Source organism: Rhinoraja longicauda, chromosome 15 (assembly GCF_053455715.1).
Source record: "Rhinoraja longicauda isolate Sanriku21f chromosome 15, sRhiLon1.1, whole genome shotgun sequence".
NCBI classification, from domain to species: Eukaryota; Metazoa; Chordata; class Chondrichthyes; order Rajiformes; family Arhynchobatidae; genus Rhinoraja; species Rhinoraja longicauda.
The window spans coordinates 50,833,126-50,848,534 of NC_135967.1; the positions used below are offsets into that span (position 1 = coordinate 50,833,126).

The window sequence follows — 15,409 nt, forward strand, 5'->3', positions numbered from 1 at the left end:
GATGCGCTACAATGCTGAGAACTATATTCTATATCTCCCTCTTCATTCTACCCATTGTACTTGAGTTTGACTTAGAAACTTAGAAAATAGGTACAGGAGAAGGCCATTCAGCCCTTCGAGCTAGCACCGCCATTTGATATGATCATGGCTGATCATCCAAAATCAGTACCCTGTTCCTGCTTTCTCCCCATATCCCTTGATTCCGTTAGCCTCAAGAGCTAAATCTAATTCGATTGATTGTATCTATGTGCAGGATTATCTGATCTGATTGGAGAGCGCGCAAAACAACATGGGTTACTCCAGCATTTTGTGTCTATCATCTTTCCACTGTTCCTTGGTACAAGGGACAATAATAAACCTCTTCCTAAATCTATTGTTAATTCAATCTTTTTCACATATTGCCCGAATATCATCTTCCATTCTGAGCATAGAAACATAGAAAATAGGTGCAGGAGTAGGCCATTCGGCCCTTCGAGCCTGTACGCACCGCCATTCAATATGATCATGGCTGATCATCCAACTCAGTATCCCGTACCTGCCTTCTCTCCATACCCCCTGATCCCTTTAGCCACAAGGGCCACATCTAACTCCCTCTTAAATATAGCCAATGAACTGGCCTCAACTACCTTCTGTGGCAGAGAATTCCACAGATTCACCACTCTCTGTGTGAAAAGAAACTTTCTCATCTCGGTCCTAAAAGACTTCCCCCTTATCCTTAAACTGTGACCCCTTGTTCTGGACTTCCCCAACATCGGGAACAATCTTCATGCATCTAGCCTGTCCATCCCCTTAAGAATTTTGTACGTTTCTAAAAGATCCCCCCTCAATCTTCTAAATTCCAGCGAGTACAAGCCGAGTCTATCCAGTTTTTCTTCATATGAAAGTCCTGCCATCCCAGGGATCAATCTGGTGAACCTTCTCTGTACTCCCTCTATGGCAAGAATGTCTTTCCTCAGATTAGGAGACCAAAACTGTACGCAATACTCCAGGTGTGGTCTCACCATTGCCCTGTACAACTGCAGCAGAACCTCCCTGCTCCTAAACTCAAATCCCCTCGCTATGAATGCCAACATACCATTCGGTTTCTTCACTGCCTGCTGCACCTGCATGCCTACTTTCAATGACTGGTGTACTACGCCACCCAGGTCTCGTTGCATCTCCCCTTCTCCTAATCGGCTACCATTCAGGTAATAATCTGCTTTCCTGTTCTTGCCACCAAAGTGGATAACCTCACATTTATCCACATTATACTGCATCTGCCATGCATTTGCCCACTCACCTAACCTATCCAAGTCACGTTGCAGCCTCCTAGCATCCTCCTCACAGCTATCACTGCCCCCCAGCTTCGTGTCATCCGCAAACTTGGAGATGTTGCATTCAATTCCCTCGTTCAAATCATTAATATATATTGTAAATAGCTGGGGTCCCAGCACTGAGCCTTGCGGTACCCTACTAGTCACTGCCTGCCATTCTGAAAAGGACCCGTTTATTCCTACTCTTTGCTTCCTGTCTGCCAGCCAGTCTCTATCCACATCAATACTGAACCCACAATACCGTGTGCTTTAGGTTTGCATACTAATCTCTTATGTGGGACCTTGTCGAAAGCCTTCTGGAAGTCCAGATATAACACATCCACTGGTTCTCCCTTATCCACTCTACTAGTTACATCCTCGAAAAATTCTATAAGATTCGTCAGACATGATTTACCTTTCATAAATCCATGCTGACTTTGTCCAATGATTTCACCACTTTCCAAATGTGCTGCTATCCCATCTTTAATAACTGACTCTAGCATTTCCCCCACTACCGATGTTAGACTAACTGGTCTGTAATTCCCTGTTTTCTCTCTCCCTCCTTTTTTGAAAAGTGGGGTTACATTAGCTACCCTCCAATCCTCAGGAACTACTCCAGAATCTAAAGAGTTTTGAAAAAATATCACTAATGCATCCACTATTTCTGGGGCTACTTCCTTAAGCACTCTGGGATGCAGCCTATCTGGCCCTGGGGATTTATCAGCCTTTAATCCATTCAATTTACCTAACACCACTTCCCGACTAACCTGGATTTCACTCAGTTCCTCTATCTTATTTGACCCCCGGTCCCCTGCTATTTCCGGCAGACGGTTTATGTCTTCCTTAGTGAAGACAGAACCAAAGTAGTTATTCAATTGGTCTGCCATGTCCTTGTTCCCCATGATCAATTCACCTGTTTCTGACTGCAAGTGACCTACATTTGTTTTAACTAATCTTTTTCTCTTCACATATCTATAAAAGCTTTTGCAGTCAGTTTTTATGTTCCCTGCCAGGTTTTTTTCATAATCTATTTTCCCTTTCCTAATTAAGCCCTTTGTCCTCCTCTGTTGGACTCTGAATTTCTCCCAGTCCTCTGGTAGGCTGCTTTTTCTTGCTAATTTGTAAGCTTCATCTTTTGTTTTGATACTATCCCTAATCTCCCTTGTTAGCCACGGATGCACTACCTTCCCTGATTTATTTTTTTGCCAAACTGGGATGCACAATTGTTGTAGTTCATCCATGCGGTCTTTAAATGCATTCCATTGCATATCCACCGTCAACCCTTTAAGAATCAATTGCCAGTCTATCTTGGCCAATTCACATCTCATGCCCTCAAAGATACCTTTCTTTAAGTTCAGAACCGTTGTTTCCGACTTAACTAAGTCACTCTCCATCCTAATGAAGAACTCAATTCCTGGCCGACTCCTAGTTTTATTTCTGTCCTCCTGTAGTGTTGCATTCCTTTCCTTTGCCCAGAGTTTAACCTGCCAGTTGTCTTTCCAATTTCTTTTTTTTTAAATCATTTGGAAATAAAGTCCGTGTGTTCCAAGATTTACATCATTAATGATAATATCGGGAAAAAAAATAAAAGTGTGGAATTCACGTTAAAGACAATCCTTTCTCCAAAAATACTTATTTGCTCTGCCTGGCGAGACTGTTTATTATAAGTAGGGCTACCACCCACCTTTCTCCGATCCCAAGGCAGCTTTCCATTAAAATCAGTAGGAATTGTGCCAGAGTTCCTTTCCATCCTTCATTATTTCGTAAAGACCTCCAGATGACCTTGTGTGAGCACATATTCAGTCATCTGTGTGTCTCACAGCCATTTGGAGATTGTAGATGGGGATGTCGGTGAGTGATCCAGACAGGATTGTCCCCTCCGGAGGACTCCCAAAGTCAGCGGAGCAGCAACCGACCTAAGCACAGCAAGATCCCACACACGTCTCTCAGAAACATGGCCAGTCGTGGTGAGTCAATCCCAGGATAAGCAATGGACCAGCACGCTGGGGAGAATGTCCTCCACTCAATACCTCCACTTCCCCACCTCTCCCTTTCCTACCCTTCTCCCCTCCCACTCCCCTTCCTACCCCTCCCCCTCTGACCATCTTACCCCCCTCCCTCTCCCCTTTCCACCCCTCCCCCTCTCTACCACTACTCCTCCCTATCCCTACCCTCCTTCCTAGCCCTCCCCTCCCTCCGACCCCTCTGCCTCCCCTTCTCCCCTCCCCCTCCCCACTCTTCCCCACCTCTTGCCTTCCATTCCATCTTTTCCTCCTTCACCCACATTACTCCTCTACATTCCTTCATCCCACTCGCTATCCCTCCCTCCCTGTTTCACCCCCACTCTCCCCCCTCCTTCCCCACTCACCCCCCTCCTTCCCCACTCACCCCCCTCCTTCCCCACTCTCCCCCTCCTTCCCCACTCTCCCCCTCCTTCCCCACTCACCCCCCTCCTTCCCCACTCTCCCCCCTCCTTCCCCACTCTCCCCCTCCTTCCCCACTCTCCCCCCTCCTTCCCCACTCTCCCCCCTCCTTCCCCACTCTCCCCCTCCTCCCCCACTCTCCCCCCTCCTTCCCCACTCTCCCCCCTCCTTCCCCACTCTCCCCCCTCCTTCCCCACTCTCCCCCACTCTCCCCCCTCCTTCCCCACTCTCCCCCTCCTCCCCCACTCTCCCCCACTCTCCCCCTCCTCCCCCACTCTCCCCCCTCCTCCCCCACTCTCCCCCTCCTTCCCCACTCTCCCCCCTCCTCCCCCATCTCCCCCACTCTTTCCTCCCTACTTCCCCTTATCGCCCTCCTCCCCCCCTATTTCTCCTCCCTTCCTCTCTCCCGAAGCTTCTTCCCTCCTCTTTTCCAGCTGTGCTCCACTCTCCCCCCACTTCCACCCCTCTCCCTCCCTTCCTCTACTCCCTCCCTCCCTCTCTCCCTCCCTCCCTCTCTCCCTCCCCTCCCCCTCTCCCTCCCCCTCCCCCTCCCTCTCTCTCTCCCCCCTTCTCCCCTCTCCTCTCCCCTCCCCCTCCTTCGCCCCTCCCCCTTCCCCCCCTTCTCCCCTCCCCCTTCCCCCCCCTTCTCCCCTTCCCCCCCCTTCTCCCCTCCCCTCCCCTCCCCCTCCCTCTCTGGGCGGGGCGGGGCGGGGTGTCCGGGGCGCGTCCACTCCCAGCGCTGGGGATGAGCTGAGCTGAGCTGAGCAGAGATGGCGGAGGTGCGGAGATTCACTAAGCGGCTCAGTAAACCCGGCACAGCCGCCGAGCTCCGGCAGAGCGCGTCCGAGGCGGTCCGTCACTCGCTGCCGGCGGTGAGTGATTCCGACCCGGCCTCGCCCGGCCCCGCGGCCGCTCCCCCCGCACTTGCCTGCTGCCCCCCCTGCCCCCCCCCCCTGCCGCCCCCCCCCCCTGCCCCCCTGGCTGGCGAGAGACGAGTGTCCCGCTCTTTTGTTCGTCTCCGTCTTTGTGTCCCTTGTCTATCTCCCTGTGTGCGTGTCTATGTGCGCCTGTCCACCCGTCTGTGTGTGTGTCTCCGTGTGTGTGTGTGTGTGTGTCTATGTGTGTGTGTGTGTCTCTCCGTGTGTGTGTCTCCGTGTGTGTGTGTGTGTGTGTCTATGTGTGTGTGTGTCTATGTGTGTGTGTGTCTCCGTGTGTGTGTGAAGCACCGAGTCCTTGTCTGTCCCCGACTCTGAGAAAGGACAGCGGTGATTCTCACATCTTGTAACTGAAAGTATGAGACCCGGTGAAGTTCCCGTTAGCGTTTGCGGCCATGCTTTACAAATCAAATGTCTCTGAAATACAAGGGCGTGAGTGTGTGTCTGTGTGAGTGAGTGAGTGTGTCAGTATGTGTGTGTGTGTCTGTGTGTGAGTGAGTGTGTCAGTATGTGTGTGTGTGTGTGTCAGTGTGCATGTGTGTGAGTGTGAGTCTGTGTGAGTGTGTGTGTGAGTGAGTGAGTGTGTACATCTGGCAACTGAGCAGCTGTGGGCGGGAGTGTGAGGGGGAATTCTGAGCAGCGGTTCTTCAGCAAGTGTAAGGAAATGGGCGAGTGTTTTCAAAATCTAATTTTCAAAGCATAAACCTCCCGGAGAGAGAGAGAGTAGAGAGAGAGAGAGAGAGAGCGAGAGAGAGTGTGAGAGAGAGAGGGAGAGAGAGAGGGAGAGAGAGAGGAAGAGAGAGTAGAGAGAGAGAAAAGTGCTGGAGGACACTGGGTCAGGCAGCATCTGTGGAGGGAAATGGGCAGATGCTGTTTCTAAACGGGACCAGACTGAGGTCCTCCAGTAGTTTGTATTTTGCTCATGACTCCAGCATCTGTAGCTTCTTGTCTCTCCAACTTGCTTACAGAGGGACATTCAGACACCTGTTTTTGCAGCAATTTGGTTCACATTGTTCCATAATTAAAAGAATGTGGGTTGATGTTGGTGAGGCCGCACTTGTGGAACTGTGTTCAGTTTTAGGAGGTCATCCTGCTGTAAGAAAATATCCCTGGTCTGACGAGTTTCACTGTCCTCGTTTACATTTTTATCTTTATTGGCTTTGTTATCGGCCATGATGAAAGAATGGGACGACTGGGCTTGTGTTCACTGGAGTTTAGAAGGATGAGAGAGGATCTTATAGAAACATTTAAAACTCTTAAAGGATTCGACAGGCTAGATAAAGGAAAAAGAAGTTCCTGATATTGGGGGAGTCCAGAACCAGTGGTCACAGAGCGACTAGGCTTGTATACACTGGAATTTAGAAAGATGAGAGGAGATCTTATCGAAACGTATAAGATTATTAAGGGGTTGGACATGTTAGAGGCAGGAAACATGTTCCCAATGTTGGGGGAGTCCAGAACAAGGGGCCACAGTTTAAGAATAAGGGGTAGGCCATTTAGAACAGAGATGAGGAAAAACTTTTTCAGTCAGAGAGTTGTGAATCTGTGGAATTCTCTGCCTCAGAAGGCAGTGGAGGCCAATTCTCTGAATGCGTTCAAGAGAGAGCTAGATAGAGCTCTTAAGGATAGCGGAGTCAGGGGGTATGGGGAGAAGGCAGGAACGGGGTACAGATTGAGAATGATCAGCCATGATCGCATTGAATGGTGGTGCTGGCTCGAAGGGCTGAATGGCCTCCTCCTGCACCTATTGTCTATTGTCTAATAAGGGGGAGGCCATTTAGGACTGAGATGAGGAAAAACATTTTCACCCAGAGAGTTGTGAATCTGTGGAATTCTCTGCCACAGAAGGCAGTGGAGGCCGATTCACTGGATGTTTTCAAGAGAGTGTTGGATTTAGCTCTTAGTACCAAAGGAATCAAGGGATATGGGGAGAAATCAGAAACGGTGTACTGATTTTACATGATCAGCCATGATCATATTGAATGGTGGTGCTGGCACAAAGGGCCGAATGGCCTTCTCCTGCACCTATTTATCTATGTTTCTCCTACCTAACAATGATCTATTCCACATGTTCTTTGATCGACATCCCCTTTGTCTAATTTTCACACCTTAGAAACATGGAAAAATAGGTGCAGGAGTAGGCCATTCGGCCCTTCGAACCAGCACCGCCATTCAATGTGATCTTACACTTCCTTATCTCTGTATCTCCCCCTCCCCAAACTCAGTCTGAAGAAGGGTCTCGACCCGAAACGTCACCCATTCCTTCTCTCCAGTGTGGCTGCCAGTCTCGCTGAGTTACTCCGGCATTTCATGTCTATCCTGGCAGGAAATATCCTGTTCAGCTGGAATGTGTGCAGAGAAGAAATGAGTGCTTCACACAGTATAGCAAGGTTTAGAGATACAGCGCAGAAACAGGCCCTTCGGCCAACCAGGTCCGCGCTGACCAGCGATCCCCGCACATTAACACTACCCTATACCCACTAGGGACAGTCTTTACATTTACCAAGGCAATTAACCTACAAACCTGCACGTCTTTGGAGTGTGGGAGGAAACCGAAGATCTCGGAGAAAACCCACGCAGGTCACGGGGAGAACGTACAAACTCCGTACAGACGGCGCCCTTAGTCGGGATGGAACCTGAGTCTCTGGCGCTGCATTCGCTGTAAGGCAGCAACTCTACCGCTGCGCCACCGTGACAGTTACAGGGAGAAGTCAGGCAGGCTGGGACTTTATTCCTTGGAGCGCAGGAGCGCAGGAGGCTGAGGGGCGATATAGCACTGTATAAAATCATGAGGGGAATAGATAGAGTGAGTCACAGAGACTCTTCCAGAGTAGGGGAACCAAGAGTTAGAGGACATGGGTGCCAGGAGAGAAGGGAATGATTCAATAGGAACCTGAGGGACAACTTTTTCACACAGAGTGTAGTGGGTTTATGGAACGGGCTGCTGGAGGAAGCAGGTACTATAACAACATTTAAAGATATCTGGACATGTATGTGGATGGGAAAGGTTTACAGCGATATGGGCCTAACACGGGCAATGGATCTAGCGTCGATGGGGCATCTTGGTTGGCATGGAGTAGTTAGGCCGAAGGGCCTGTTTCTGGGCTCTGACTAGGGTCGCCAACTTCCTCGCTCCCAAATATGGGACAAGGTGACGTCACCGCCCCGCGCCCCACGTGACCTCACCCAGCCAGCGGCCGCCATTGGTGGAGCGGGAGCACGTGGCCGCTGGCTGGGTGAGGTCACGTGGGGCGCGGGGCGGTGACGTCACCCTTTGTCCCGTATTTGGGAGTGAGGAAGTTGGCAACCCTACTAATACGGGGCAAGGGCGGTCCCGTACGGGACAAACTAATTTAGCCCAGAATATGGGATGACCCGGCTAATACGGGACAGTTGGCAACCCTAGCTCTGACTGCATGCTTCGATCACACTGCTGAGGCCATGTATAGACACTGCATTAAGCTAATGATAAATCAGAGGAACCTCTCCAGGGAAATGAACAATTTCATTAGTTCCATGTCTGACAAAATCTCAGGCTGGTTGATATATTTTCCATTTACATTAGCTATCTTTCAAACTTAAAGGACTTAGAAATAATTGCCAGTACTTTAAAAATGCCATAATTATGCTGTGTGGCAGTTGATGAATCTCTAATCAGAGAATGAGTCTGTGTTGGACTCTGTGACGTTATGGGTGCATGAGAGGTTTGGGCCCAACGGGTCCACTTGGTCTAGTCTCCTTTAAAATTTTCCCCTCTCACCTTAACACTATGCCCTCTAGTATTTTAGTTTCCCATCCTGTGGATAAGGTTCTGACTGTCTACCCTCTCTGCTTCTTTTATGTAATTCCTATCAGGGCTCCCTGCCATCTCTGTCATTCCAGAAAAGACAATCCAAGTCTGTCCAACCTCTTGCTGTGGCTAAAATCCCCCTCACCCAGGCATAGTTCTGGGAAACGTTTGTGCCCTCTCTAAAGCCTCCACATCCCTCCTGCCTGGCTGATCCTTGGGGCTGGGCAAACATTGCAGGTGCTTCAGGCTCCATCTCATTTGTACAGCCAGATGAGAGGATGGGTGAATGTTTAGATGAACCGATTATGTCAAGGATAGCACTCCCGATAGGTTAGTTCTCCCCCACAATCTCTGGGGCGGCACGGTGGCGCAGAGGGTAGAGCTACTGCCTTACAACGCCGGAGACCCGGGTTCAATCCTGACAACGGGTGCTGTCTGTACGGAGTTTGTACGTTCTCCCCGCGACCCGCATGGGTTTTCTCCGGGTGCTCCGGTTAATCACACGTCCCAAAGATGAGCAGGTTTGCAGGTTAATTGGCCCTTTGTACATTGCCCATAGTGTGCAGGATTGAACTAGTGTGCGGGGTGATCGCTGGTCGGTGTGGACTCAGTGGGCTGAAGGGCCGGTTTCCACACTGTCTCTCTAAACTAAACTAACCTGGATTTTACGAGCAGTCTGGACTTCCCGTAGTGCAGCAGGTGGAGCAGCTTCCTCTCGGCATCAGTGACCCTGGTTCAATCCTGACCTTGGGCAATGTCGGTGCGGAAATTGCACACTCTTTATGATTGCACAGTTGTTTCCTCCCACATCCCAAAGACGTGCAGACGGGTTAATTGGCCTCCATGCATTGATTGCCCCGACTGTGTAGGTGAGTGATGAGAGATTCAGGAGGTTTTAATGTAAGATGAACTGAGGCCAGAACAATGAACCCGAAACGTCACCTGTTATTTTCTCCAGAGATGCCACCTGACCCGCTGAGTTACTCCAGCACTCTGTGAAACGTCACCTATCCATGTTCTCCACAGATGCTGCCTGACCCGCTGAGTTACCCCAGCACTCTGTGAAACGTCACCTATCCATGTTCTCCACAGATGCTGCCTGACCTGCTGAGTTACTCCGGCACTCTGTGAAACGTCACCTATCCATGTTCACCACAAATGCTGCCTGACCCGCTGAGTTACTCCAGCATTCTGTGTCTTTCTTCAGTACACACCAGCATCTGCAGTACCTTCCTACGCAATGAAATCTTGACCTGTGGCAGCTCTGCAAGTGGGGCAAAGTGATGGGGTGCAGAACTAGTGAGCAAGTGGGGCATAGTGATGGGGTATAGATGTAGTGAGCAAGTGGGGCATAGTGATGGGGTATAGATGTAGTGAGCAAGTGGGGCATAGTGATGGGGTATAGATGTAGTGAGCATGAGGCTGATGTGTGCAAAGCTAGGGGACTGTTTTTGGGAGAGTATATGGAAGGTGCTGGAGGTAGTTGAGGCAGGCTCTATATCAACATTTAAATTACATTTGGAGGGGTACATGGACAGAAAAGGTCCAGAGGATATTTGCTCTATGACTCTGACTCCATATAACAATATGAATTTGGAGCGTTTCTGTTTTAAGGCCCCCACCAGGAAGCACGCAGTGACTGCCAGATCTCTTTTTAAAATAGTAGTTATAGTGGATTTTGGACTGAAACTGTTTTTTCCTGTTTAAACTTGTGACCCTTGGTGACGTAAATCTGGCTTTGATTTGAACTGAAGACTCGTGGCGGTGGGCACTGACTGAGTTGTGTGAGTGCTCGTGGAGGCTAATTGGCCTTGAGAATTGTGATTTTAATTTTCACATAAGAGCCCCTATTGAGAGGGCTGCAGTTGGCTGCGTTGTGCTCTGTAGAAGGATGGAGCTGGGTCTCTCAGCCAGTCAGCTGCTGTGCGCGATGGGTCGGATGGTGGCGATGTGTGCAACAGAGTTTGGTGTGCTGATAGCTTGTGCAGATGTGCCCAGGAACAGCCTCGCTGCGAGCACATCTGTTGTACGTTATACTGCATGGCTCAGAGTGTCGTCAGATTTCTCTGTGCTTTCTCACAATTGCTGGTCGTCGGTGATCAGGGGTTCCTTCAGGACTTGATAAAACGTTGATGTTTTATTGGCTTCTGGTTTTGCCTCTAGTTGTCCAGCTATACTTTCCTTCACTGCTGAGTTAGATGTTGCCTGTTGGCACGGTGGCACAGCAGGTAGGGCTGCTGCCTCACAACGCCAAAGACCCACGTTCGATCCCGACCTCGGGTGCTGTCTGTGTGGAGTTTGTACGTGTGACCACCTGGATTTGCTCCGGTTTCTACCCGCCTACCAAAGACGGGCAGGTTTGTAGGTTAGTCGGCCTCTGTAAATCGCCCCTGGTGTGCCGGGACTGGATGAGAAAATGGGATGACACAGAACTAGTGTGAATGGGAGATCGTGGTCGGCATGGACCCAGTGGGCCGAAGGGCCTGATTCAATGCTGTATCTGTAAACTGTGGCCAGGGCGCTAACAGCGAGAGCATTTTACACCTACTATGCACAGTGTAATAGGTATCGGCCTCTGTGGGCCGTGGTGTGGTGATGCTGGCTGCACACTGTCCTCTCCAGACAGACTTTGTTTTGTTTTCAACTGAGCTTCACCAAGGACCCCCTGGACAGCCGGAGAAAGCACTTGCCACAGCCTGTTTCCTTTATCATCGTTACTTTTTTTGCATAGCTTTCATTCATTTCTTCTATATCTCTATATTGCACTGTCTATGTCTCTCGCTTCCCTCTCCCCGACTCTCAGTCCGAGGGAGGGTCACGACCTGAAACGTCACCCATTCCTTCTCTCCAGAGATGCTGCCTGACCCGCTGAGTTACTCCAGCACTCTGTGAAATGTCACCTATCCATGTTCTCCACAGATGCTGCCTGACCCACTGAGTCACTCCAGCTTTTTGTGATGATGTTCTGCTTATTAACGGCGTGACTTCCTGGGTTTCCGTGTTGCTGGGGACCGCAGGGCTGGGAGTCCGTGCCCTGAGGGAGGGGGGGGGATGGAATGATGGATGGGTTTGAACTGCATATTTGATCGATGGTAACCCGATAATTGTGCAGTCAAAATGAATAAAAAGCAGCCTGCTCCTGTCTTGCGGGAAGAAATGAGGAGAGAATTATTTAGTGGTGGTCGTGCCAGAGGTGGTTCTGAAACGGCTGGCTCTGATAATCTCCAGTCTTGGTGACGTTAGTGTGAACTGGCCGGCTGCTCATGGAGAGGAAGAGGAAGAGCTGCCGAGACACTGCTGGCAGGAGCAGCCTCTAGCTCTCTCAGTTGGGTCGCCAACTGTCCCGTATTCTCGTATTAGCCGGAACATCCTGTATTTTGGGCTAAATTGGTTTGTCCCGCCCGGGCCGAGAGGCGGGTTGCTACGCAACCTCTGTTAGGCGGCGCCCGGGCGGCCGCCATTGGTGGAGCGGGAGCACGTGGCCGCTGGCTGGGCGAGGGGGCGTGGGGCGGTGACGTCACCCTTTGTCCATTATTTGGGAGTGAGATAGTTGGCGACCCTCCTCCTCAGTTTAGTTTATTGTCACGTGTACCAAAGCTGTTCATGGCACCTTGAAGCAGGGAACATGTTCCCAATGTTGGTGGAATCCAGAACAAGGGGCCACAGTTTAAGAATAAGGGGTAGGCCATTTAGAACGGAGATGAGGAAAAACTTTTTCAGTCAGAGGGTAGTGAATCTGTGGAATTCTCTGACTGAGAAGGCAGTGGAGACCAATTCACTGGATGCATTCAAGAGAGAGGTAGATTGAGCTCTTAAGGATAGCGGAGTCAGGGGGTATGGGGAGAAGGCAGGAACGGGGTACTGATTGAGAATGATCAGCCATGATCACATTGAATGGCGGTGCTGGCTCGAAGGGCCGAATGGCCTCCTCCTGCACCTATTGTCTATTGACAACAAACTAAAGTGAGGAGAGGCGGCTGCTGCAGCCACACGGACTGTAAGATGATCTCAGCCTCGCGGTTTGCATTGAGTCGATTGTGCTGAGGGGCAGCTGGGGCAGGGGAGTTAATGCATCGTCTCTTGACCTCTGCAACCGAGCCAAGGTTAGGGAGCTCAGTCTCACAATTAGCCTCTTGTCTTATGTTGCTAGACATTGGCTGGGACTCGCGGCACCAGGTCGACTGCTCTCCCACGCCACGCCCTGAGGACCGCGGGCGACCTGACCCCGTCCGTGGGCTCCGATGCAGCAGGAACTTCACAATGTTCAAGAAACATTTAGACAGATACATGGACAGAATGTTTAGAGGGATATGGGCCAAATGCAGGCAGGAGGGACATGTTGGTCGGTGTGGGCAAGTCAGACTGAAGGGCCTGTTTCCACACTGCATGACTATGATTCTTTCCTTGACATTGTTATAACTAATCCTACCGTAAATTAGTTTGTTCGATATAAAATGCTTTGCAAGAGTATTCTGTTATTAATGGAAAAACCGTTAATTGGATGTCCATGGTAGTTATTGCTGTCTCAGCAAAAGAAATCTGGTGATTATGAAATGGATTTGTACCTCATTTAGAAGATTGCTCCAAGCTAACTAAAGAAAGGCCAGTAACACTAGTACCTAGATCTGCGTCCATTCTCAGCTGTGTGTACATGCCCACCATTGTGAATTCTCGTCTGCCTTCCTTGTCTTGCCACTCATTCCTTCCCTTTGGTCAGGTGGGAGGCTGGTTTTAGTTTCATAAGTTCACAAGTGTTCATAAATTTATAAGTGATAGGAGCAGAATTAGGCCATTCAGCCCATCAAGTCCACTCCACCATTCAATCATGGTTGATCTATCTCTCCCTCTCACTCTCTTCCCTTCTCCCCATAACCTCTGTCATCTGTGCTAATCAAGAATCTATCTATCTCTGCCTTAAATATCCCTTGGCCTCTACAGCCAATTAATTCCACAGATTCACCACCCTCTGACGAAAGAAATTCCTCCTCATCTCCTTCCTAAAATTCTGAGGCTAAGACCTCTGGTCCTAGACTCTCCCACTGGTGGAAACATCCTCTCCACATCCACTCTATCCAGGCCTCTCACTATTCGGTAAGTTTCAATGAGGTCCCCCCTCATTCTTCTAAACTCCAGTGAGTACAGGCCCAGTGCTGTCAAAAGCCCATCATATGTCAACCCACTCATTCCTGGGATCGTTCTTGTAAACCTCCTCTGGACCCTCTCCAGAGCCAGCACATCCTTCCTCAGATATGGGGCCCAAAACTGCTCCTAAAACTCCAAATGTGGCCTGACCAGTCATAGCAGGAGACCCATTGATGATAATTAATTCCCAGTGATAATGCCCACAACTAACTCCTTATTGAGGTGCGTTCCTTACATAAACTAACAAGGTAGTGTCAAGGCCCCTGAATCCCTGCCTCAAACTGCAGAGACCCCAGGCTCTATAAACCCATCTTCCATCTCATTATAAGACTTGTATAAATGTTATGGATGTAATTTCCCAGGTGGAGTGTCTGGACATTAGGAGTGACCTGTATCCAAGGGGGAATTAGACAGAGATTTGGGCTGAAGGGAAAACGAGAGTCACTGAGATCTACAGGAATGTGTAGGAATGAACTGTAGATGCTGGTTTAAACCGAAGAAAGACACAAAAAGCTGCAGTAACTCAGCAGGTCAGGCAGCATCTCTGGAGGAAAGGAATGGGTGACGTTTCGGGTCGAGACGCTTCTTCAGAAGTAGTGTCTCGACACGAAACATCACCCATTCCTTCTCTCCAGAGATGCTGCCTGTCCCGCTGAGTTACTCCAGCTTTATGTGTCTATCTGAGATCTACAGGAACATTGGATTCGAGTCAATGATCAGATCAGCTGTGAGATGAGGAAAAACTTTTTCACCCAGGCAATTGTGAATTTGTGGAATTCTCTGCCACAGAAGGCAGTGGAGGCCGATTAATTGGATGTTTTCAAGAGAGAGTTAGATTTAGCTCTTAGGGCTAACGGAATCAAGGGATATGGGGAGAAAGCAGGAACGTGGTACTGAATGGCGGTGCTGGCTCGAAGGGCCGAATGGCCTACTCCTGCACCTATTTTCTATGTTTTTATGGGTCCTGGTGAATTGTGGAGCAGACTGGAGTGGGTGTCCTACATTCTCCTGTCTCTCCCTGAAACATCCTTCCTTGACCAAGTGCCCAATCAGTCCCAAGAGCATTTGCCACCTTCCCCCGCTGTACATTTTGTTAGATTGTGGCATTGACGAATGTATTGGGATTGGTGCCGAATAGTTAAGATGGAAAATTATGTGAATGGTCACAGTTTCCATCTACAACTTGGCAAAATGGCAAAAACCTTTCTCAGGAGACCCATCAACATAAATTAATCACAGCGGATAATGGAGATGAAAATACAGCTGACCAAAATCTTGTTCAAATTTACCTCTGGCCACAAGGCAAGACTTTGATTAGTTTTGAGATACAGCGCGGAAACAGGCCCTTCGGCCCACCGAGTTCACACCGACCAGCGATCCCTGCATATTAACACTCTCCAGCACACACTCAGAACAATGTTTACATTTATACCAAGCCAATCAACCTACAAACCTGCACGTCTTTAGAGCGTGGGAGGAAACCGAAGAGTTCGGAGAAAACCCACGCGGAGAACGTACAAACTCCGTACAGACAGCACCAGTGGTCAGGATCGAGCCCGGGTCCCTGGTGCCATAAGGCAGCAACTCTACCGCGATGCGACTGTGCAATGGGACGTTTGCTTCCAACGTCAAAGGGCTGGAGCGCGGGGGGGGATTGTTTTGTTGCAATGAGCGCTCTCTTTCTGGGCTGTGTTAATAAACATGTCAGGGCTGAGAGAGGGATTTCTGGAGCTTAAGGTTTGGAAGCACGTGAGATGCAACTGCCAGTCACGGAGTGGGAGAGATTATGGAGCCGAGGATGTGCTCCTGAATGAATATCAAAACAAG

The 15,409-nt window shown here is 49.7% G+C and overlaps 1 protein-coding gene across 1 annotated transcript in view; it reads left to right on the forward strand.

Moving 5' to 3' along the window:
- Positions 1-4,379: 4,379 nt before the first annotated feature.
- The window catches only part of LOC144600314 (dedicator of cytokinesis protein 11-like), a gene marked incomplete at its 3' end in the record, with an annotated part of 68,531 nt that continues 57,501 nt past the window's right edge, over positions 4,380-15,409 (forward strand). Inside the window, exon 1 of the mRNA XM_078411879.1 lies at positions 4,380-4,587. Within this exon, the coding sequence (XP_078268005.1) occupies positions 4,486-4,587 (102 nt within the window). The remainder of the gene's footprint in view (positions 4,588-15,409) is intronic.